At 43.6% G+C, this 25,513-nt stretch overlaps 1 protein-coding gene across 1 annotated transcript in view; it reads right to left on the minus strand.

The window, feature by feature from the left end:
- The window catches only part of ARMC9 (armadillo repeat containing 9), a 153,988-nt gene that overhangs the window by 18,496 nt on the left and 109,979 nt on the right, over positions 1-25,513 (minus strand). Inside the window, exons 20-22 of the mRNA XM_070946560.1 lie at positions 18,652-18,756; positions 16,505-16,620; positions 663-790 (exon numbers count right to left, since the gene is read on the minus strand). Coding sequence (XP_070802661.1) covers positions 663-790; positions 16,505-16,620; positions 18,652-18,756 — 349 coding nt within the window. The remainder of the gene's footprint in view (positions 1-662; positions 791-16,504; positions 16,621-18,651; positions 18,757-25,513) is intronic.

The following is a 25,513-nucleotide window of genomic DNA, read 5'->3' on the forward strand; positions in this document are numbered from 1 at the left end:
TAGGTCTCCTGCCACCCCCCCTGGGAGCAAAAACAGGGTGCGGCGGTGCCGTTTTGGGCCTAGGAGGCCTCCCTGCACTTACCTGGGAGCCAAAATGGGGCGCATGGGGACTCCTGGAAGGGGCGGGGCCAGCCAGCAGTTTAACTACCAGTTTGCCCGAACCGGCTGAATCCCACCATTCGATCATTTGAAGTTACAACGGCACTGGAAAAAAGTGACTTTTGACCATTTTTAACACTTAATCACCGTTGCACCAAAATTTGGACTCTTGCCAACTGACTCCTATTTAGGATGGTTGCTCTGTCCCGCGGTTACGTCAACCCCTTTTGCGACCTTCTGACGAGCCCACGGGGAAACCAGATTCACCTAACAGCCACGTTACTGACTTAATCAGCTGCGGTGATTCACTTAACGACTCGGGCAAGAAAGGTCGTAAAATGGGGCAAAGCTCCCTGAACAACTGTTTCGCTTAGCCACAGAAATCTGGGGCCCCAATTGTGGTCGTAAGCCGAGGACCACCTGTACAAGAAAAGATGGCCATTGGATCACATTTTAAAATTCAAAGTTATATCTCTCCTTCAAACCTGAGCTTCCCCAAATGATTACGACAACGCCGGCTCTTCAGGGATTTCACCTCTGAGCTGCTCGAACTCAAGACTTACACGTCGAGGAGAACGGGACCTCCGAAAGAGAGCTGGGCCTCTTCCCGCTGCGTGTCGGAGGCCGGGAATTTGAGCACCGTGGAGCGTATATCTCTTTGCTGCTGGAAGAAGCGGCTTCGTTTTCCAACCTGGAAAAAACAAAATGGCGGAGGGATGAACGCCGGGGTCATTTAAACTGTTATCGCTGGGTGGATTCTACACCTTCCCAATTTTCTGTAATTGAGAAGAGGATAATTTTGAATTACAGATTAGCGCCAGGGCCATGACGGTACGGTTTCCCCTTTCAATCAATCAGAATAGAGCTGGAGTTGGGAAGGAATTGAAACAGTTATGAAATATATAATGTGTAGAGGAGAAGAATATATATATAGATATATAAAAGAATAGAAATGAAATGTCAATTATAAGATACGATCTATGTATATGAATATTTTATTATGGTTTTAATTGTTTTTATAACTGTTTGATAATTCAATAAAGTTTATTAAAAAAAAAGAAAAGAAATGGGTCAGAATAACAGAGTGAGAGAGTTGCAAAGGAGCCGAGAAGTCTTTAGTCCAGCCCTATCCCATTTCAGACAAGTGACTGTCCAGTCTCTTCTTAAAATCCTCCAGTGATGGAGCACCTGCAACTTCTGGTGGCAAGCTGTTCCATTGGCTAATTGTCCTCACCATTAGCAAGTTTCTCCTTAGTTCTAAGTTGCTTCTCTCCTGGATTAGTTTCCATCAGTTGCTTCTTGTCTTGCTTTCTGCTGCTTAGATTGTTTTAGAGTAGAAGAAAGCTGGAAGGGACCTTGGAGGCCTTCTACTCCAACCCTCAGCTCAAGCGGGAGACCCTATACCAGGGATGGTGAACCTTTTTGCCATCGTGTGCCAAGAGCGGAAGGGAGAGGGGGGGGTCGCATGCGTGTGTGCCCACATCCATAATTCTATGCGCCTCACCCCCGTGCATGCACATTTTTTTTTTTTTTATTTATATGCCGCTCTTCTCCAGAGACTCAGGGCGGCTTACAATGCGTTAAGCAATAGCCTTCATACTTTTGTATATTTTACACAAAGTCAGCTTATTGCCCCCACAAACTGGGTCCTCAATTTACCTACCTTAGAAAGGATGGAAGGCTGAGTCAACCTTGAGCCTAGTAAGATTCGAACCTGCAGAAATTGCAGGAAGCTGTGTTAATTACAGGGTGTATTAAACCACTGTACTACCAAGGCTCAGTGTGACCCCCCCTTGCTTTGTTTTTGTTTTTATTGGATTTATATACCGCCCTACTCCCAAAGGACTCAGGGCAGTGAACAGCCACAGAATAAAACACATAAATATAAAAATTTAAAATAGAATAAAAACGAATTAAATAATTTGGCTGAGACAAATTTAAAATACCCCATAATTTAAAAACAAATTAAAATTTACATTTAAAAGGGGAAAAGATTTAGGCCAGGCCAGCTTGATGAAATAAGGAAGTCTTGAGCGTGCGACGGAAGGTGCGCAGATCCGGGATCCTCCGTATCTCTGGGGGGAGCTCGTTCCAGATCGTCGGTGCCCCCACAGAGAAGGCTCTGCCCCTAGGGGCCACCAGTCGACATTGTTTGGCCGACGGCACCCGGAGGAGCCCCTCTCTATGGGAGCGTATTGGCTTCCCCCCGCTCCTGGCATGTGATGGCCCGGTGGGCCCAGTAGGCCTGTTTTTCTCTCTCCCCAGGCTCCAGAGCCTTTCTAGGAGCTTGGGGAGGACGAAAACGGCCTTCCTCACCCTCCGGAGGCCCTCCGGAGGCTGGAAACGGCCCGTTTGCCAACTTCCGGAAGGCCTCCGGGCGGAGGGGAGGCTGTTTTTGTCCCCCCAAGCTCCTAGAAAGGCTCTGGAGCCTGGGGAGATAGAAAAACAGGCCTTCCCCACCACCTCCTGAGGCCCTCAGGAGGCAGGAAACAGCCTGTTTCCCAACTTCTGATGGGCACAGAAGGCCTGAAAATCAAATGGCTGGCGTGTGCATGTACACCTGAGCTGAGTTTATATGCCCACCGATATGGCTATGCGTGCCATCTGTGGCACACGTGCCATAGGTTCGCCATCATGGCTCTATACCATTTCAATCCAATCTCTTCTTGAAAACCTCCAGTGATGGAGCACCAACTTCATGAGGCAAGCTGTTCCACTGGTTAATTGTCTACACAATTTGCCTACAGAAACTATCGGTTAGAAGTTTCCCCTAACAATTTTTCTCTTTTCCTTCCAGAAGTGGAACCAAAAGTTATACAGGTAGTCCTCAACTTAACAAGATATAGTCACCATTCAAAGTTACAATGGCACTGAAACAAGTAACTTATGACCGTTTTTCACACTTAACGACCATTGCAGCAACCCCGTGGACACGTGATTAAATTTGGATGCCTGACCATTGGCTCATATTTATGACGGTCCCAGTGTCCTGGGATCCACTTTTCTGACCTTCTGGGAAACAATGTCAATCGGGGAAGCCAGATTCGCTTAACGACGGTGTTACTGATTTAACAGCTGTAGGGATTTCACTTAACAGAAGAGTCGTAAAATGGGGCAAAACAAATTTCTCACTTAGCAACATATATTTTGCTCGATTGTGGTTGTTAAGTTGAGGTTCAGATCTCCCTGAGCATGCTGGATGGGAATGATGGGAAGAGATGAGTGTCAGTTTGGAGTAGTGGTTAAGGGGCTGTCTAGAAACCAGGAAATGGTGAGTTCTAGTCCCGCTTTAGGCCCAAAAGCTGGCTGGGTGGGCCCATGGGCCAATCAGCAGCAGACTGTAAGTAACTAGTCCCACCTTAGATATGAAAGACAGTTGGGTTACTTTGGGCCAATCACCAGGAGGTGATGAGTTCTAGTCCCACCTTAGGTCTAGAAACTAGGGGAATTCTAGTCCATTTTAGGCATGGAAGCCAACTGGGTGACCTTGGGCCAATCAGCAGGAGACAGTGAGTTCTAGTCCCGCCTTATGCTTGAAAGCCAGCTGGATGACTTTGGGCCAATCACCAGGAGACGTTGAGTTCTAGGCCCACCTTAGGCATGAAGGATGGTTGGGTGACTTTGGGCCAATCGCCAGGAGATAAATGAGTTCTAGTCCCGCCTTACGCATGATAACCAACTGGGGGACTTTGGGCCAGGCCCTCTCTCTCTCAGCCCAAACCCACCTCACAGGGTTGTCGTTGTGGGGAAAATAGGCAGAGGAAGGAGCATTATGTATGTTTGACCCCTTGAATTATTTATAAAAATAGTAAAGATGGGATAAGAAAGCAGGCAGACAGACGAGGATAGATCGATAGATAGATTGATAAATAGATTGAGAGATTGAGAGCTAGATGATGGATAAATAGATGGATGAGAGATGATATAGACAGATAGATAGATAGATAGATAGATAGATAGATAGATAGATGGATAGAGAGACAAATGAGAGATGATAGATATAGATAGATAGAAGATAGGTGGATGATGGATAGACCGAGGATATAGATCGATCAATCGATAGATGGATAGATAGACAGATGAGAGATGATAGATAGATAGATAGATAGATAGATAGATAGAAGGATGGATGATGGATAGACGGAGGATATAGATTGATCGATCGATAGATGAATAGACAGATGAGAGATAATAGATAGATAGATAGATAGATAGATAGATAGATATAGATAGATAGATAGATAGATAGATAGATAGATGGATGATGGATAGACGGATGAGAGATAGATAGATAGATAGAAGATAGATGTCAGCGTTCCAAATTAGGCTCTCTTCCAGCGCTGACATAACAAGATGAACTTTTGCCTAGTTTTGTATGTACAGATAGTGTTTCCTGGGAGACGAGGGTGGGGGCTACATTCCTGTGAAAAGAACGTGCCGGGAGGTAGAGATGGATTTGCATGATGGCCAATGGGACATTGGGGTTGGAGAGCGGAAGAGGAGGGGGTTGGAAGGAGGGGCCAGTTTGGCTGCAAAAATGAAATCAGGATTGTCGGCTTTTTATGTTCTTAAATAAAAATGTTTCATTAGAGAGATTGCGCTTGAAAATGAAACTCATTTAAGATAGCACCGAAACCTGACAATAGATGGATGATGGATAGACCGAGGATATAGATCGATCGATCGATGGATAGACAGATGAGAGTTGATAGATAGATAGATAGATAGATAGATAGATAGATAGATAGATAGATGGATGGATGGATGATGGATAGACGGAGGATATAGATCGATCGATCGATAGATGGATAGATAGATAGACAGATGAGAGATAATAGATAGATAGATAGATAGATAGATAGATAGACAGATAGATAGATTGATAAATAGATAGATAGATAGAAGGATGGATGATGGATAGACAGAGGATATAGATAGATAGATAGAATAGATGGATGGATGATGGATAGACGGATGAGAGATAGATAGAAGATAGATGGATGATGTATAGACGGAGGATGTAGATAGATAGATAGATAGATAGATAGATAGATAGATAGACGGATGAGAGATGATAGCTAGATGGATGGATGGATGGATGGATGGATGGATGATGGATAGACGGAGGATATAAATAGATAGATAGATAGATAGATAGATAGATAGATAGATAAGATGATGGATAGATAAATAGACGGATAGATGATAAAGTCTTGGTGGCGCAGCAGATTAAAGTGCTGTTAACTAGCACCAGCTGCCTGCAATTACTGCAAGTTCGAATCTCACCAGGCTCAAGGTTGACTCAGCCTTCCATCCTTCCGAGGTAGGTAAAATGAGGACCCGGATTGTGGGGGCAATAAGCTGACTTTGTATAAAATAGAACACCGCTTGGGGGGGGCAAAAGCCCTACTAAGCAGGTATATACAAAAGGATGAAGGCTATTGCTTAACGCATTGTAAGCCACCCTGAGTCTCCGGAGAAGGGCGGCATATAAATTGAACCAATAAATAAAGGTAGGTAGGTAGGTAGGTGGACAGAAATCAATCAATCAATCAATCAATCAATCAATCAATCAACCTTGCTAGATTTCCACCTGTTGTCTCAGAGCTGGCAGGAAAAGGTTTTCTATGTTCAGTTTCATCAAAACTGGCTTAACATAGTTCCTGAATGAATTCATTTTCCGGGTGTGCATAATTCCACCAACAATGCAAAACTCACAAGGGGATTAGTTTAACCCGAGTTTCGCTTAGCCTAATGCAGCTGGCGAGGTTTTCGACGGCCTGAGCCCCAACTTTTGTCAAGGCAAGCACAAGGAAGCAAGCTTTTGGTGCGTCTTCTTGGGATGACCTCGGATGGGGGTAACCCCTCTTTGAAGAACTGACAAGTAGACAAAAAGACAAAAAGCCTCTTTGACCAGGCTTCTCCAAAGCCCCTCCACGAGGAGACCCTTTTAGGCAAATGATCGTCCAATCTCTTCTTGAAAACCTCCACTGTTGGATCACGCACAACTTCTGGTGGCAAGCTGTTCCACTGGTTAATTGTCCTCACTGTTAGGAAGTTTTTCCTTAGTTACAACTTGCTTCTCTCCTTGATGAGTTTCCATCCGTTGCTTCTTCTTTTGCCCTCAGGTGCTTTGGAGAATAGCTTGACTCCCTCTTCTTTGGGGCAGCCGCTGAGATATTGGAAGACTGCTATCGTGTCTCCCCTAGTCCTTCTTTTCATTAAAATTGCCATGCCCAGTTCCTGCAACCGTTCTTCGTATGTTTTAGCCTCCAGTCCCTTCATCATTTTCGTTGCTCCACATCTGGCAATGTGATCCCTGAGACGAAAGTAATCTGCTTTGCCTTCTCAGATTTCTCCTACCAAGGTTAAGCAACGGGAGACCAGTTTAAGTTTAAGTTTAATGCGATTTATATGCTGCCCTATCTCTACTGGACTCAGTTGGTGTGGGATTTCTTTCTTTCTTTCTTTCTTTCTTTCTTTCTTTCTTTCTTTCTTTCTTTCTTTCTTTCTTTCTTTCTTTCTTTCTTTCTTTCTTTCTTTCTTCCTTCCTTCCTTCCTTCCTTCCTTCCTTCCTTCCTTCCTAGATATATTTTTATTGTTTACATATGAATATATTGAATACAGCATAATTGTCCTGGCATTCCGCTTACCATCAAACAGGGTGGATTTGATTTAAATCGAGTTGATTTAAATCACAATTTAAATCATGATTTAAATCACTAGTAAAAAGGCTTGATTTAAACCGACTCGATTTAAATCATAATTTTTAAAGAGCAACTGTCATCTCTGCTCCTCCTTTGACCCACTGTTGACTCACCGACAGTCCCAGTGTTGCAGAATATACAGCCTCCTGCTACATAACTCAGCTCCATTTCAGGCTGAATAAACTAAATTATTTATGTATCTTAAATAGAAAACTATCTTACGATAGATTTTTACCCCAAAAGTTGTTTATTAAAATAAATTCGATAAAAATAAAAAAAAAATCCTATTTAAATAAAAAAAATCCGATTTAAATAAAAAAAATCTGATTTTTTTGATTTTTTTTTAAAAAATAATTGATTTTTATCCACCCTGCCATCAAACAATATACTATTTTAAACAATGCTAGTGTTGTACAATAGTTTCTGACCATCATATTCTACTACAATGATGGCTAACCATTTTGCCATCGTGTGCCAAAAGCATGGGGAAGGTGGGGGGGTCCTGTGCATGCCCCCCATGCCACGCCCCACCGTGCATGCGCGCACGACTCCCCCGTGCCCCATTTTGGCCCTAGCAGGCCTCCCCAGAAAGGGCCCGTTTCCTGACTTCCGGTGGGCCCAATAGGCCTGTTTTTTAACCTTCCCCAGACTCCAGAGGCTTTCTTGGAGCCTGGGGAGGGGAAAACGGCCTCCCCCCACCCCCTCGGGGCCCTCCAGAGGCCGAAAATGCCAAGCCCTGTACTTACCCGGCATCCAAAATGGGCCACGTGGAGACTCCTGGGAGGGGAGTGGCGCCGTGGGTGGGGGCAGCCAAAAATCAGCTGGCTGGCGCGCGCATGGACACTGGCGCTGAGGCTCGCGTGTCCACAGATATGGCTCCGTGTACCACCTGTGGCACATGTGCCATAGGTTCACCATCACGTTTCTAGTATGTCAACTTATCTATCATTCCAACACTTACATTTCTATATCGATATTAAAAATCACATCTCTTTCCACGCCCACCTCACCTGGTTCTTTTGCATGCCAACTTCTACCTCGTGTATCTAACCGCTGATAAAAATCTATGTGGAATAGTATTCTGTATCTCCTTTTATCTTTTATTTTTAGGGTTAGTCTAACGGTGTGGGATTTCTTGTACTGGGCACTGGAGATGGACAACCTCTTCTGGATACTCGCTAGCTTTCCAGGTTGGGTGGCTCCAGAGAAGGTGGTAGATAATCCTTCAGGGCGTCCTGAGGGACTTCAGGATGGAGCCATCTCATAATACCTCAAAAAATCTGAGTGGGTGGTTTGGGGGTAGTGGTTCTACAGGCAATCCAAAAAACTGGGCCACCCTGGAAGGATTTGGCCACCCTGGAAGGATTTGACCAACTGTGGGGGAGAAGGCTGAGAGAAGACAATATGGACTCAAAGGCATCGAAGTTGCTTCGCAAACTCCACTTTTTGCTTCAAAAGCGGGTGAGCCTCCAGAAGAGGCAAGCAGATCAGGCATGGCTAGTAGAGTTGCTTGGCCCTCAGAAGGTTTTGGGAGAATCATCTTCTCTAAATCATAGAATCACAGAATGACAGACCCGGAAGGGACCTGGAAGGTCGTAAAGCGAGTGAAAACTCACTCAGCAACTGTCTCGCTTAGCAACGGAAATTTTCGGGCTCCGTTGTGGTCATACGTCAAGGACCACCTGTACTTTCAAAGAACAAAGAACCAGCTGCCCCCAAAAATAAGGAGAATCCAAGACCTCGGTGCCTTCCGCCGTGCCCTTAAAACTTTCTTTTTTCAGCAAGCCGGGCTGGCTTAACATATTTTTAAATATTTTTAATTGGTTTGTCATTTTAAACTGGGGCCAAATTAATATATATTCTTTTAATTGTTTTTAATGTTTGTATTGTATGTTTTTATCTGGCTGTACACCGCCCTGAGTCCCTCGGGAGAAGGTGCGGTATATAAATTCGAAATAAAATAAATAAATAAAAATTAAAAAAAATAAAATTTTTGTTCCACCAATGGCCTATCTGAATTGGAATCAGTTCCTTGGCCCGTCAGTCACTAAGCAATCAGAGTCTTTCCTGATTCAGATGAAAACTGGAGTTGCAAACTGTCTGCACTGCTGGTTATCACATACCAAATCTTGATGGATCCGTTTCTCCACCTGAGTAACTTTAAGGTGAGTGGCCTTACAGATTACAGATTAACAGAGTTGGAAGGGACTTTATAGGTCATCTAGTCCAACCCCCCACTCAAGCAGGAGACCCTACACCATTTCTAACAGGTGGCAGTCCAGTCTCTTCTTGAGAGCTTCCAGGGATGAAGCTCCCACAACTTCCAAAGGCAACTTCTGTTCCACTGGTTGATTGTTCTAACTGTTAGAAAATTTCTCCTTATTTCTAAGTTGAATCTCTCCTTGGTCAGTTTCCATCCATCATTCCTTGTCTGGCCTTCGGGTGCCTTGGAAAATAGCTTGACCCCCTCCTCTCTGGGGCAGCCCCTCAAATATTGGACTTCAACTCCCAGAATTCTCCAGCCAGCAATGGTTGTAAGTGAATCTGGCTTCCATTGGAGCGTTGCTGGCTGGGGAATTCTGGAAATAGAAGTCCATTCGCCTTAAAAGTTGCTCAGGTCGAGCAACACGGATATAGATATTAATTCGTGGACGTTCCAAAGGGGCTTTTTCTTCAAGAGGCAACTGGACTTTCTGGAAAGTCCAGCTGTCTCTTGAGAAAAAGCTCCTTTGGGACAACCGTGAGTTGGATGACTCCAAAGATATTAATTTGTGGAGTTGAAACCAATCTTTACGTACCCACAATAGAATAGAATAGAATAGAACAGAAATAGAATAGAGAATAGAACAGAACAGGAGAATAGAATAGAATAGAAATAGAAATAGAATAGAATAGAAATAGAATAGAACAGAAATAGAATAGAGAATAGAACAGAATAGAATAGAACAGAATAGAATAGGAGAATAGAATAGAATAGAAATAGAAATAGAATAGAACAGAACATAATAGAATAGAATAGAATAGAATAGGAGATTAGAATAGGGATAGAATAGAATAGGAATAGAATAGGAATAGAATAGGAGAATAGAATAGAACAGAAATCGAATAGAGAATAGAACAGAACAGAACAGAACAGAACAGAACAGAACAGAATAGAATAGAATAGGAATAGAATAGGAGAATAGAATAGAACAGAAATCGAATAGAGAACAGAACAGAACAGAATAGAATAGAATAGGAGATTAGAATAGGGATAGAACAGAATAGAATAGAATAGAATAGAATAGAATAGAATAGGAATAGAATAGGAGAATAGAATAGAACAGAAATCGAATAGAGAACAGAACAGAACAGAACAGAATAGAATAGAATAGAATAGGAGATTAGAATAGGGATAGAACAGAATAGAATAGAATAGAATAGAATAGAATAGAATAGAATAGGAATAGGAATAGAATAGGAGAATAGAATAGAACAGAAATTGAATAGAGAATAGAACAGAACAGAACAGAACAGAATAGAATAGGAGAATAGAATAGAACAGAAATCGAATAGAGAATAGAACAGAACATAATAGAATAGAATAGAATAGGAGATTAGAATAGAATAGAATAGAATAGAATAGAATAGAATAGAATAGAATAGAATAGAACAGAACAGAATAGAATAGGAGAATAGAATAGAACAGAAATTGAATAGAGAATAGAACAGAACAGAACAGAATAGAATAGAATAGGAGATTAGGAATAGAATAGAATAGAATAGAATAGAATAGAATAGAATAGAATAGAATAGAATAGAATAGAATAGAATAGAATATATTAGAATAGGAGAATAGAATAGGAGTATAGAATAAAATAAAAATAGAACAGAATAGAATAGAGAATAGAATAGAATAAAAATAGAACAGAACAGAACAATAACTTTATTGTCACTTGGAATGTACCCTAATCGGCGTCCATTAAAGTGAAATTTCGTTGCATACAGTTCTCAAAGGATTGACACCGCCAATCTACACTACAGACTATAACAGAATAAATAAATAAATACAGATAAAATGCCAATTCTACAGAAGGTCTCAGGACTTCTTAGACCTTGGGAGATAAGAAATGAGCCTTTGGAACAGAATGCCTCTGCTTTCCAGCTGAGGCTTTGGAAACGCGACCAAAAAATAGAAAGAAAGCAACGCATGCAATTTAGAAGAGAGACTGTCCCTAGCTGAGGGCGAGGGAGTTTTTGCAAATCCAGCTGAAAAGGAAATTGCAATTTCCCGTTGCTTGGAAAACGCCATAAAGTCAGTCATGTTCCGAATGTTCTTTCGGTTTATGAACTAGACCTCAAATCTGCCCCCCCCCAAAATGTATCTTTTTGGAAAACCATTAAAACATTAAAAATGAGAGCCTTCATCTTAAGGGTACATCATTCTAGGGAAGATTATTCAAAAGTTGAATTTCATCCTCTCTGTCTGTTTTTTTTCCTGGGGGAGGAAAAACTCTGCGTGGTTACTAAGTGCAGGCGTTCCTCGACTTACGACCCCGATGGAGCCCACAATTTCTGTTGCTGAGTGAGTTTGGCCCCCCTTTTTTTACGACCTTTCTTGCCACAAGTGGTTAGGTGAATCACTGCCGTTGATAAGTTAGTAAACTGGTTGTTAAGTGAATCTGGATTCCTCGTTGATTTTGCTTATGAGGTGGTCGCAAAACGGGATCACGTGACCCCAGCGACACTGCAACGGTCGTTAAGTATGAACCGGTTGCCAAGGATCTGAATTTCGATCACGTGACTGTGGGGGATGCTGCAAAGGTTGCAACTGGGAAAAATGGTCCTAAGTCCCTTTTTTCAGTGCCTTCGTAACTTTGAACGGTTCACTAAATGAACTGTCGTAAGTCGAGGACCACCTGTATTCTATTTTAACTTGCTCATGCGTATTGCCTAAATGCCATTAAATCATTGAATTTTTTTGTTTAACGTTTGTACCTGTTGCCTTCCAGATATGTATAAAGTCATTTGAAAGGCTTCTTTTAAAGGAAATTTATCAATGATTTTTTTTTTTTTTTTTTTGCAGGATTGGGGAATAAATAAGGTGCTCTTTCCATATATTTAGAATATTGGACATGCTTTCGATCAATGCATTTTTTGTGTGTCTGAGTTGGCAAATACAAAGAGTCTTCCGTTTTATTTTTATTCCCTCTATAGCTGGTTTGAAGAAACTTCCAGTTTCGTAATAGGCCCAAAGTCACCTAGCCAGCTTTCATGCCATCTCCGGATGATTTATATATTTGTTTGTTTGTTTATTATTATTTGTTTGTTTGTTTATTATTGTTTGTTTGTTTGTTTACCACCTTTATTGAGAGGCATGGTGGTCAAGTATGCTTGCCTCCCACTCAGAAGGTTGAGAGTTCAATCCTAGGTAGACGCAGATGTTTCTCTCTCAGGGCACAAAGAGAAAATATCTGCTGCAGACTCCATGTAGGCATCAGGAAGGGCATCCGGCTAGTAAACCCTCAACTCCATCCAGAAGCCCCGACTCTACCCTGAATAATTAAGGGATTACAGGGTTGTAAAAAATGAGATTTATTACCTTTATTATTTCTGTAAGTAACTCTGGGTTACAAATATAGCTAATACTCCTTCCTCCTTCTATTCCCCCCAAAACAACAATCCTGTGAGGTGGGACAGAGAGGGATTGATCCAAAGTCATGCAGTTGGCTTTCATGCCTAAGGTGGGACTAGAATTCCGAGTCTCCTGGTGATTGGCCCAAAGTCACGCAGCTGGCTTTCATCCCTAAGGCAGGACTAGAACTCCCAATCTCCTAGCAATTGGCCCAGAGTTACTCAGCTGGCTTTCATCCCTAAGGCAGGACTAGAACTCCCAATCTCCTAGCGATTGGCCCAAAGTTACCCAGCTGGCTTTTATGCCTAAGGCAGGACTAGAACTCCCAATCTCCTAGTGATTGGCCCAAAGTTACCCAGCTGTCTTTCATGCGCAAGACAGGACTAGAACTCCCAATCTCCTAGCGATTGGCCCAGAGTTACTCAGCTGGCTTTCATGCCTAAGGCAGAACTAGAAATCCCAATCTCCTAGTGATTGGCCCAGAGTTACCCAGCTGGCTTTTATGCCTAAGGCAGGACTAGAACTCCCAATCTCCTAGTGATTGGCCCAAAGTTACCCAGCTGGCTTTTATGCCTAAAGCAAGATGAGAACTCACCGTCTCCCAGCGATTGGCCCAAAGGAGAGGAGAGGAGAGGAGAGGAGAGGAGAGGAGAGGAGAGGAGAGAAAAGAGAAGAGAAGAGAAGAGAAGAGAAGAGAAGAGAAGAGAAGAGAAGAGAAGAGAAGAGAAGAGAAGAGAAGAGAAGAGAAGAGAAGAGAAGAGAAGAGAAGAGAAGAGTTGGAAGGGACCTTGGAGGTCTTCTAGTCCAACCCCCTACTTAAGTCAGGAGACCCTATTTCAGACAAATGTCTGCCCAATCTCTTCTTAAAAGCCTCCGGTGTTGGAGTACTCAAAATTTCTGGAGACAAGCCCCTTCGATGATTAATGGTTCTAACTGGTAAGGTAAGGAGCAAAGCCTGAGAAACAGGCTGGTTTCTTAAAACAACAACAAAGCCATAAAAATAAAAAAATAACGGCAGCAATTTTGAAAAGCAGGTGGACGATTATCTCCCCGTAAATCTCCCGTTCGTGAGCCCTTGAGCTTTCCAAGGAGCAAGGCAGGGTGTATCTCTTCACGATCTTTACATTCCTCCTGACTTTCAATCTCTCTTAATTTGTTTATTTTGGCCGGGGTGCATTTTAGCTGCTTCGGTTCGGTTCCCTCTGGTACAAACCCGAAGGGAAAGGTCTCGCACCAGAGGTCGGAAACTAGCAGCCCACTGCCAAAAACGGACCCACAAGCCGAGCCTCGGGTTCAGAGTGCTGTGACGCACCCCCCCCCAGGGATGCGCTGCCAAAATTTAATACCTCCACCTACTTTGCAACCGTCATAGAAATTGCCAGTGTGCTCACAGAAAAAGGTGGCAATAAAGGCTATCCTAGCTCCTATCCAATCCTATCTCCTATCCCAGGGGTCTGCAACCTTCAGCACTCCAAGAGCCATTTGGACCCGTTTCCCACAGAAAAGAAAACATCGGGAGCCACAAAACCTTTCCCGTGCCTGACTATTTCTTGAGTGCCCACAAAACTAGCATCGGTAGTTGAATTAAACGTTCTGTTTTCTTCTGAAACTTTTCTTTTCTTGGATTTATCCATGGTTGGCCTACCGGGGATTGAAAAGCTCAATAAATCGCGTGCCGGCGGGTGTCGCACATTGGCGGTTGTGACGCATATTTTGAGTGAGAGAGCCGTAGCAGAGGGGTGAAAGAGCCACATGCGGCTCCAGAGCTGCAGGTTGCTGACCCCTGTCCTATCCTATCCTCTTTTCTATCCTATAATCTTTTCTATCCTATCCTGTTTCCCTGAAAATAAGACCCAACTGGAAAATAAGGTCCAGCATGATTTTTCAGGATGCTCGTAATATAATAATTATTAATATAAAAAATAAGCCCCAGTTAAGATCGTCAGTAGACAGAGGCATTTATAAGACCGGGTCTTATATTAATTTTTGCTCCAAAAGACGCATTAGGGCTTATTTTCCGGTTAGGTCTTATTTTGGGGGAAATACGGTACTAAACGCCTCCATCTGGTTGACCATCTTAACTGGAGCTTATTTTTGGGGTAGGGCTTACATTATGAGCATCCTGAAAAATCATGCTAGGATTTCCTTTCCGGTTGGGTCTTATTTTCGGGATAACAGGGTATCTCCTATCCTATCCTATCTTATCTCCTATCCTATCCTATATCCCATCCTATATCCCATCTTATCTCCTATCCTATATCCTATCCTATCCTATCCTATCCTATCCTATCCTATCCTATCCTATCCTATCCTATCCTATCCTATCCTATCCTACATCCTATCCTATCCTGTTATCCTAAAAACAAGTAAATGTAACAGGAATTTGTATGAATTTGTGTGTACCGGTATTCTTTGACATACGACCAGAAATAACACCAACATGTATGTTGCGAAGTGAGAAATTTGTGGAGCTTTGCCCCATTTTACGACTTCTGGCCACATTTGCTAAGTGAATCGTTGCAGTTGTTAAGTGAGGAACACGGTTGTTAAGTGAATCTGGCTTCCCCATTGGCTTTGCTTGCAGGAAGGTCGCAAAAGGGAATCATGTGACCCCGGGACGCTGCAAACTTGAGCCTTGGTAGTACAGTGGTTTAAAGCACCCTGTTATTAACACAGCTGCCTGCAATTACTGCAGGTTCGAATCTCGCCAGGCTCAAGGTCGACTCAGCCTTCCATCCTTTCTAAGGTAGGTGAAATGAGGACCCAGTTTGTGGGGGCAATAAGCTGACTTTGTATAAATATACAAAAAGTATGAAGGCTATTGCTTAGCGCACTATAAGCCGCCCTGAGTCTCTGGAGAAGGGCGGCATATAAATCAAATTAAAAAACAAAAACAAAAACTGTCATATATATGAAACCAATGGTCAAACATGTAAATCATGTGGCCATGGGATGCTGCAGTGGTCCTAAGTGTGAAAAATGGCCATAAGTCCTTTTTTTCAAATGCCATTGTAACTTTGAATGGTCACTAAATGAACTGTTGTAAGTCGAGGACTGTCTACAAATGTACCAGAGGGTACAAGTAAACTTCGATTTATAACCACAATTAAGATGAGACTTGCTAAGCAAGACAGTGGTTAAGTGAGTCGCACCTCATTTTGCAACCTGTCAAGCAAATTGCTGCTGTTGTTAAACGAATCACGGTCGTTAAATAAATCCCACTTCCACCTTTGATTTTGCTGGTCGGAAGGCAGATGGGAAGGTTGCAAATGGCGATTAAGGGACCCCAGGATGCTACAACTGTCGCAAATACACACCAATAGGCAAGCACCTGAAGTCACAACGGCATTGCAAAAAGTGACTTATGACCGTTTTCACACTTACGACCGGTGCAGCATCCCACGGTCACATGATCAAAACTCAAGAGACTTGGCAACTGACTCATATTTATGTAGTAGTAGTAAGCTTTTATTGCGGTCAAAGACCAAATTAAAATACACATAGAAGGGGAGTATAATTTTACAAATATAGATAGATCATGTGACAGTACACCATCTACTGCCTTAGATACACTCTGTACTAACAATATTAGTGATCCTCTGCCGTAGGGGTAAATAAACTCACATTTATGGCGGTCGCAGTGTCCCGGGGTTATGTGATTCCCTTTTGTGACCTTCTGATATGTGAAGTCCACGGGGAAGCCAGATTCACTCAACAACCATGCTACAACTTAACAACTGCAGTGGTTCACTTAACAACCCTGGCAAAAAAAAAAAGGTCGTAAAATGGGGCAAAGCTGACTTGCAAGATGTTTTGCTTAGCAACAGAAATGCTGGGCTGAATTGTGGTCGTAGGTCGAGGACTAACTGTACTTCATGTTCTTTCTGGCCCCCATTTTTCTAAAGGAACCTTCTTTTTTAAAAAAAAAAACAAAAAGAACCCACAACAAGCTCCATTTCCTCGTGGCTGTGGTTGCCTTTTATTTCATCGGTGCCTTTTCATCTCTGAATTCCATCTCTATGAATCAGAAGCATCCCTAAAAGGAAAAGGCTCTCCAGGTTTTGGTGGGTCTGCCCAGACTTACGTTGGGTAATGGGCCCTGTGGTAGCCAGGGGTCACGGGTCTCTGAAGAGGCTCGTCCACACTGTGATGGAGGCCGGGCATGGCCTTCTTCCGTGCTTTTGGCGTGTTGGTCATGATCTGAGATGAGAAGAGAGAGATGAGAAAAGGAGAAAAGTTGGCCTGCTTAGGCTAGCATTGATTGGAAGACCACTTTGGGGGGGGGGAGGAGGAGGAGGACTGTGGGGGTCTTCGTGCTCTCTGAACTTGGTTGCTTTCTTGCAGACATTTCATGGCCTTACTGGGTAACATAATCAGGAAGAGGAGAGAAGAGAAGAGAAGAGGAAGAGAAGAGGAAAAGAAGAAGAAGAGGAAGAGAAGAAGAAAAAAGGGAAGAGGAAGAGAAGAGGAAGAGAAGAGGAAAAGAAGAAGAAGAGGAAGAGAAGAGAAAGAGAAGAGAAGAGAAAGAAAAGAGGAAGAGGAAGAAGAGGAAAAGAAGGAGTACGAATGTGGGATATGTGGGATATAAGTTGCTTTCTTGCAGACATTTCATGACCTAACTGGGTAACATAATCAGGAAGAGGAGAGAAGAGAAGAGGAAGAGAAGAGGAAAAGAAGAAGAAGAGGAGGAGGAAGAGAAGAGAAAGAGAAGAAGAAGAAAAGAGAAGAGAAGAGAAGTGGAAGAGAAGAGGAAGAGCAAGGGGACGAGGAGAGAAGAGAAAGAGAAGAGAAGAGGAAGAGAAGGAGTATGAATGTGGGATATGTGGGGCTCTGTGAGCTTAGTTGCTTTCTTGCAGACATTTCATGACCTAACTGGGTAACATAATCAGGAAGAGGAGAGAAGAGAAGAGAAGAGGAAGAGAAGAGGAAAAGAAGAAGAGGAAGAGAAGAAGAAGAAAAGAGAAGAGGAAGAGGAGAGAAGAGGAAGAGAAGAGGAAAAGAAGAGGAAGAGGAAGAGAAAAGAAGAGAAGAAGAGAAGAAGAAGAAAAGAGAAGAGGAAGAGAAGAGGAAGAGAAGAGAAGAGGAAGAGAAGAGGAAGGAGAGGAAGAGGAGAGGAAGAGGAAGAGAAGAGGAAGAGAAGAGGAAGAGCAAGGGGACGAGGAGCGAAGAGGAAGAGAAAGAGAAGAGGAAAAGAGGAAGAGGAAGAGAAGAAGAAGAGAAGAAAAGAGAAGAGGAAGAGGAAGAGAAGAAGAAGAAAAGAGAAGAGGAAGAGAAGAGAAGAGGAAGAGAAGAGGAAAAGAAGAGGAAGAGGAAGAGAAGAGAAGAGGAAGAGAAGAAGAAGAAAAGAGAAGAGGAAAAGGAGAGAAGAGAAGAGGAAGAGAAGAGGAAAAGAAGAAGAAGAGGAAGAGAAGAAGAAAAGAGAAGAGGAAGAGAAGAGGAAAAGAAGAGGAAGAGAAGAGAAGAGGAAGAGAAGAAGAAGAAGAAAAGAGAAGAGGAAGAGAAGAGAAGAGCAAGAGCACGAGAAGAGGAAGAGAAGAGGAAGAGGAAGAGGAAGAAGAAGAGGAAGAGGAGAGGAAGAGGAGAGGAAGAGAAGAGGAAGAGAAGAGGAAGAGCAAGGGGACGAGGAGAGAAGAGGAAGAGAAAGAGAAGAGGAAAAGAGGAAGAGGAAGAGAAGGAGTACGAATGTGGGATATGGGGTGCTCTGTGAGCTTAGTTGCTTTCTTGTAGACATGACCCAACTACCGTAGGTAACAACATCAGTGACAGAAGTGAGGAGGAGGAAAGGTGGAGGAGAACTGTGAGGTCCTTGATGCTCTCTGAACCTGGTTGCTTTCTTGCAGACATTTCATGACCTAACTGGGTAACACGATCAGTGCTACAAGGGAAGAGGAGGAGAAGGAGGAGGAGGAGGACGTCGACAAGAAGAACGTGGGGGTCTTTGGTGGCTGAGGAATTCTGGGAGTTGAAGTCCACACACCTTCAAACTGCCAAGGCCTTCAACCTAGAGGAACTGGGGAGCCTTCTAGTGGACCCCAAAAATCCAAATTAAGTGGAAGAGTGCAGTTTGGTCTTTAGGAGAAAGGAGCGATCGGCCAGTCTTGTAAGCCACAGAGGGCCACAGGGTTGTGCATCACACTGACCGTGCATTGAAAATATAGCCCGTGAAGCCTTATGGGCTGCGGAGTCTTGCCATTGTATGTACTCCAATCTCATCCAAACTGTGGAACTTACTCCCAAATATTCGGTGGTCAGGAGTTTCTCTCCGGAAAGCTCGCCCTGCTGGGCTTGTAATACTTCATCTTTGTCCAGATCGGCCTCCATGCCATTGTGGTCCTCCTGCCACGAGAAAGCCCCGGAGAGTGTCACCGATTTATGTATTTATTAGATTTGATGCTGGCTTTATTACTTTGTAGGTAACTCAAGGCGGTAAACGTAACTAATACTTCTTCCTTCTCCTCTTTTCCCTACAACAACAACCCTGTGAGGTCGGCTGGGCTGAGCAAGTGACTGGCCAAGGATACCCAACTGGATTTCATGCCTAAGGCAGGACTAGAACTCCCTCCCTCCTGGTGATCGGGCCAAAGTCATCCAATCGGCTTTCAAGCGTAAGGCGGGACTAGAATTCACCTTCTCCTGGTGATTGGCCCAAAGTCTCCCAGCTGACTTTATGTCCAAGGCGGGACTAGAACTCACCATCTCCCAGTGATTGGGCCAAAGTCACCCAGCCGGCTTTCATGCCTAAGGCAGGACTAGAACTCACTGTCTCCTGGTGATTGGGCCAAAGCAGTGGTGAAATTCAATTTTTTTTTACTACCGGTTCTATGGGCGTGGCTTGGTGGGCATGGCAGGGAAAGGATACTGCAAAATCCCCATTCCCACCCCACTCTGGGGCTGGCCAGCCAGAGGTGGCATTTGCCGGTTCTCCGAACTACTCAAAATTTCCGCTACCAGTTCTCCAGAACCTGTCAGAACCTGCTGGATTCCAGCCCTGAGCCAAAGTCTCCCAATTGGCCTTTTAATGCCTGAGGTGGGACTAGAACTCACCATCTCCTGGTGATTGGGCCAAAGTTTCCCAACTGGCCTTCATGCCTAAGGTGGGACTACCACTCAATGTCTCCCGGTGATTGGCCCCAAATCTAGAACTCACCATCTCCTGGTGATTGGTCTAAAATCACCCAACCAGCGTTCATACCTAAGATGGGACTAGAACTCACCGTCTCCTGGTGATTGGTCTAAAATCACCCAACCAGCATTCATACCTAAGATGGGACTAGAACTCACCGTCTCCTGGTGATTGATCTAAAATCACCAACCAGCGTTTATACCTAAGATGGGACTAGAACTCACCGTCTCCTGGGGATTGGTCTAAAATCACCAACCAGCGTTTATACCTAAGATGGGACTAGAACTCACCGTCTCCTGGGGATTGGTCTAAAATCACCAACCAGCGTTTATACCTAAGATGGGACTAGAACTCACCGTCTCCTGGGGATTGGTCTAAAATCACCAACCAGCGTTTATACCTAAGATGGGACTAGAACTCACCGTCTCCTGGGGATTGGTCTAAAATCACCAACCAGCGTTTATACCTAAGATGGGACTAGAACTCACCGTCTCCTGGTGATTGATCTAAAATCACCAACCAGCGTTTATACCTAAGATGGGACTAGAACTCACCGTCTCCTGGGGATTGGTCTAAAATCACCAACCAGCGTTTATACCTAAGATGGGACTAGAACTCACCGTCTCCTGGGGATTGGTCTAAAATCACCCAACCAGCATTCATACCTAAGATGGGACTAGAACTCACCGTCTCCTGGGGATTGGTCTAAAATCACCCAACCAGCGTTCATACCTAAGATGGGACTAGAACTCACCGTCTCCTGGTGATTGGTCTAAAATCACCCAACCAGCATTCATACCTAAGATGGGACTAGAATTCACCGTCTCCTGGTGATTGGTCTAAAATCACCCAACCAGCGTTCATACCTAAGATGGGACTTGAACTCACCGTCTCCTGGTGATTGGTCTAAAATCACCCAACCAGCGTTCATACCTAAGATGGGACTAGAATTCACCGTCTCCTGGTGATTGGTCTAAAATCACCCAACCAGCGTTCATACCTAAGATGGGACTAGAATTCACCGTCTCCTGGTGATTGGTCTAAAATCACCCAACCAGCATTCATACGTAAGATGGGACTAGAATTCACCGTCTCCTGGTGATTGGGCCAAAGTCTCCCAGCTGACTATCATGCCTAAGGCAGTACTAGAACTCTCGGTCTCCCAATTTCCAGGTCAGCATCTTAACAACTACAGGTAGCCTTCGATTTACCAGAGTTCATTTCATAACTGTTCAGAGTTACAATGGCACTGAAAAAAGGTGACTTATGACCGTCAAATTTCAGAGGCAAATTTCAGAGGCAACCGAGTCCGACTTGTATTTATGATGGTGGCAGTGTCCCGGGGTTATGAGATCATGTTTCGTGACCTTCTGACAAGCAAAGCCAATAGGGGAAGCTCGATTCACTTAACAACCATATTGTCTAACTTAACCAGTGCAGTGATTCGCTTAACCCCCGTGGCAAGGAAAGCTGTAAAATGGGACCAAATTCACTCAGCAAATGTCTCAACCTAGCAACAGAAATTTGGGGTCGTAAGTCGAGGACTGGTTCTCACCATGAACTTGGGAGCACCTCTCAAAAGTGCTGAAAGTATCTTAAGCACACACGGATTTCCTCCTCACATTAATGGTCCCTGGCAGTAATTGTTCGCTGTGTCAGTTGAGACAGAGTGAGTAGTTCAGCTACATAACTACGCTCTGAATCACAAGAGATGCCAACAGGAAACAATCCATCTGCTTTATGGCATATAACATTCTTCTACCTTTCGCAGGCTGGGAATCAACACTCTGTCCTGATCTAAAGGAAACTTGTGCTGCTCAAATTTAATAGGCGTAATGCATTAAATTGAGCATTGTGGACATAAGAAAAGTCAAGAGGCAGAGAACAGAAACCAGCCAAACGAATTCTCACCGAAGCCAGGCTCAAAACTGTGTCTGCCCCCAATAAAATCTTCCTTTTAAATCAGGGCTGGGGGAAGGTGGCCCTTTTATGCTTTGTGGACTTCAACTCCCAGAATTCCTGAGCCAGCCATGCTGAGAATCGAAGTCCACCAGTCATAATGGGGCTATTAAATAAATAATAATATACTTTATTGTCATTTTATGTGTATACACAGTATACCCATACAACGAAATTCACTTAACACCCAAAGACCAGGTCCAACACACATAATCCCCAAACACACTCCCACCCACCACAAATTCCCCACCCCTAAACCACCCAAACATCCACACAACAGACCAAGTTATCCATTACTATTAGTTATTATAATAATATAACTATTATTAGTTAGCCATCCCTTTTACAACCTGTGGACTTCGATTCCCAGAATTCCTAAGGCAGCCATGCTGGGAGTTGAAGTCCACAAGTCTTAATGGGGCTATTAGTTATCCATCCCATTTACAACCTGTGGCCTTCAACTCCCAGAATTCCTAAGGCAGCCATGTGGGCTCAGGAATTCTGGGAGTTGAAGTCCAGAAGTCAGAAAGGGGCCATCGTTCCCTACCTCTTGTTCTAAATAGATAAAGGAAGGAAGGAAGGAAGGAAGGGGAAGGAAGGAAGGAAGGAGGGAAAGATGGATGGAAGGAAGGAAGGAAGGAAGAGGAAAGAAGGAAGGAAGGAAGGAAGGAAGGAGGGAAAGATGGAAGGAAGGAAGAAAGAAAGAAGGAAGGAAGGAAAGAAAGGAAGGAAGGAAGGAAAGAAGGGAAGGAAGGAAGGAAGAAAGAAAGATATAAAGAAAGAAAGAAAGAGGAACGAAGGAAGGAAGGAGGGAAAGATGGAAGGAAGGAAGGAAGATAGAAAGAAAGAAGGAAGGAAGGAAGGAAAGAAAAGAAGGAAGGAAGGAAGATATAAAGAAAGAAAGAGGAACGAAGGAAGGAGGGAAAGATGGAAGGAAGGAAGGAAGATAGAAAGAAAGAAAGAAGGAAGGAAGGAAGGAAAGAAGGGAAGGAAGGAAGAAAGAAAGATATAAAGAAAGAAAGAAAGGAAGGAAGGAAGGAGGGAAGGAAGGAAGGAAGGAAGATAGAAAGAAAGAAAGAAAGAAAGAAAGAAAGAAAGAAAGAAAGAAAGAAAGAAGAAAGGAAAGAAAGGAAGGAAGGAAGGAAGAAAGAAAGATATAAAGAAAGAAAGAAAGAGGAACGAAGGAAGGAAGGAGGGAAAGATGGAAGGAAGGAAGATAGAAAGAAAGAAAGAAAGAAAGAGGAAGGAAGGAAGGAAGGAGGGAAAGATGGAAGGAAGGAAGGAAGGAAGGAAGATAGAAAGAAAGAAAGAAAGAAAGAAAGAAAGAGGAACGAAGGAAGGAAGGAGGGAAAGATGGAAGGAAGGAAGGAAGGAAGGAAGGAAGGAAGGAAGGAAGAAAGAAAGAAAGAAAGAAAGAAAGAAAGAAAGAAAGAAAGAAAGAAAGAAAGAAAGAGAGAGAGAGAGAGAGAAAGAAAGAAAGAAAGGGAGAGAAAGGAAGATCTAATCTGACCCAAGACACCTGTCAAGGCAGCAGCATTGAAAAGCTGCACCCCTAACTTTAAAGAGCAGATGGTTTGGGGGTTTCCAGCTCCCCTTTCTCTCCCTTGCTTTGGATTCGGTGGGGAGGCACATAAACCACTTTGTGTCGCAGGCTGAAATTCACATGTTCCTTGAACGCCCTCGGCACGGGGAGGGGAGGGGAGGGGAGAGGCTGACGGTTTCAGGATGCTACTGTTTCCTGTTCCTCCAACAATGCAGCCTGCCCTTCGATTGCACAATCACACCTTTGCAACCTTTAACTTTCTCACATTCCAAACCCACCAGGTGCGTCAATAAACGATGGTCTGAAAGAGAAAACACACGGCACCCACGTATCTGCAAGGGATTATCCCATAGACCTGTAGCTTTTTTTAGAATGGTATGGCCTACGGATCAGTTTTGTAATGCGAGGATTTGCCCGGAGGCCGTTAGAAGCAGAAATGTCAGAAGGAAGGGTAGATGCCGGCCGAATGCCTCTTCTGCACTGTTTTCGGATTCTCTTTAGCAAGTGCAGAGAAGAGCAACAAAGAGGATTAGGGGATGATTGGAGGCTAAAACTTATGAAGAACGGTTGCAGGAACTGGATACGTCTATTTTAATGAAAAGAAGGACTAGGGGAGACATAATAGCAGTGTTCCGATATCTCAGGGGCTGCCCCAAAGAAGGGGGAGTCAAGCTATTCTCCAAAGCCCCTGAGGGCAGGACAAGAAGCAATGGATGGAAACTCATCAAGGAGAGAAGCAACCTGGAACTAAGGAGAAACTTCCTCACAGTTAGAATAGCAATGTCCTTAGTGCCCTTTTGTTGTTGTTAGTTGCAAAGTCGTGTCTGGCCCATCGTGACCCCATGGACCACGTTCCTCCAGGCCTTCCTGTCCTCTACCATCCTCTGGAGTCCATTGAAGCTCATGCCGACGGCTTCAGTGACTCTATCCAGCCACCTCGTTCTCTGCCATCCCCTTCTTCTTCTTTTGCCCTCCATCGTTCCCAGCATTAGGCTCTTCTCCAGGGAGTCCTTCCTTCTCATTAGCATTTGGCCAAACCATTTGAGTTTCATCCTCAGGATCTGGCCTTCTAAAGAGCAGTCAGGGTTGATCTCCTCTAGGACTGACCGGTTAGATCGCCTTGCAGTCCAAGGGACTCGCAGGAGTCTTCTCCAACACCAGAGCTCAAAGGCCTCCATTCTTTGGCGCTCAGCCTTCCTTGTGGTCCAACTTTCACAGCCAGACATTGCAACTGGGAAAACCATCGCCTTGACTATACACATTTTTGATGGCAGGGTGATGTCTCTGCTTTGTGCCCTTTTAGGTACTTACTATTTAGTGGTTTGAGCGCACCTAATCATAGAGGTTCTATTTACTAATATCCTACCGTTTTTACGCCCAGGTCAATCCTTCTCTTTTTACTCTTGAGCCCCACCTTTATGTTGCTAAATGAGAAATTTGTTAAGTGAGTTTTGCCCCCTTTTATGTGACTTTTCTTGCCGCATTTGTTAAGTGGAGCACCACAGTTCTTAAATTAGTCTTGGTATAATGCCTTGGTAAGGCCACACTTGGAATATTGCATTCAGTTTTTGGTCGCCACGATGTAAAAAAGATGTGGAGATTCTAGAAAGAGGATCTAGAGAATCTAGATTCTAGAGAAGAGCAACAAAGAGGATTAGGGGACCGGAGGCTAAAACCTAGGAAGAACGGTTGCAGGAACTGGGTATGTCTAGTTTGATGAAAAGAAGGACCAGGGGAGACATGATAGCAGTCTTCCAATATCTCAGGGGCTGCCCCAAAGAAGAGGCAGTCAAGCTCTTCTCCAAAGCCCCTGAAGGCAGGACAAGAAGCAATGGGTGGAAACTAATCAAGGAGAGAAACAACTTAGAACTAAGGAGAAATTTCCTGACAGTGAGAACAATTAATCCGTGGAACAACTTTTTTTTTTTTTTTTTAAATTTGATTTATATGCCACCCTTCTCCGGAGACTCAGGGCGGCTTACAATGTGCTCAGCAATAGCCTTCATCCTTTTGTATATTTATACAAAGTCAGCTTATTGCCCCCACAAACTGGGTCCTCATTTCACCTACCTTAGAAAGGATGGAAGGCTGAGTCAACCTTGAGCCTTGGCGAGATTCGAACCTGCAGTAATTGCAGGCAGCTGGTCTTAATAACCAGCTTAATAAGAGGGTGCCTTAGACCACTGTACTACCAAGGCTCTTGCCCCCAGAAGTTGTGGCTGCTCCAACACTGGAAGTTTTGAAGAATATGTTGGACAACCATTTGTCCAATTTAAAAATTTAAAAATTTTTTAAATGTTATCTAATTCTGGGTTTTATTTAATTGACCAAACTAAGTAATAATTTTAATTAGCAATTTTATGATGTTTGTGTGTCTATATTTTTCTTGACTGTACACCGCCTTGAGTCCTACGGGAGAAAGGCGGTATAGAAATATAATAAATAAATAAATAAATAAATAAATTTGT

The sequence above is a fragment of the Pituophis catenifer genome, unplaced genomic scaffold (genome assembly GCF_029215685.1).
Source record: "Pituophis catenifer annectens isolate HBS135680 unplaced genomic scaffold, rPitCat1.0.hap2 SCAF_6, whole genome shotgun sequence".
NCBI classification, from domain to species: Eukaryota; Metazoa; Chordata; class Lepidosauria; order Squamata; family Colubridae; genus Pituophis; species Pituophis catenifer.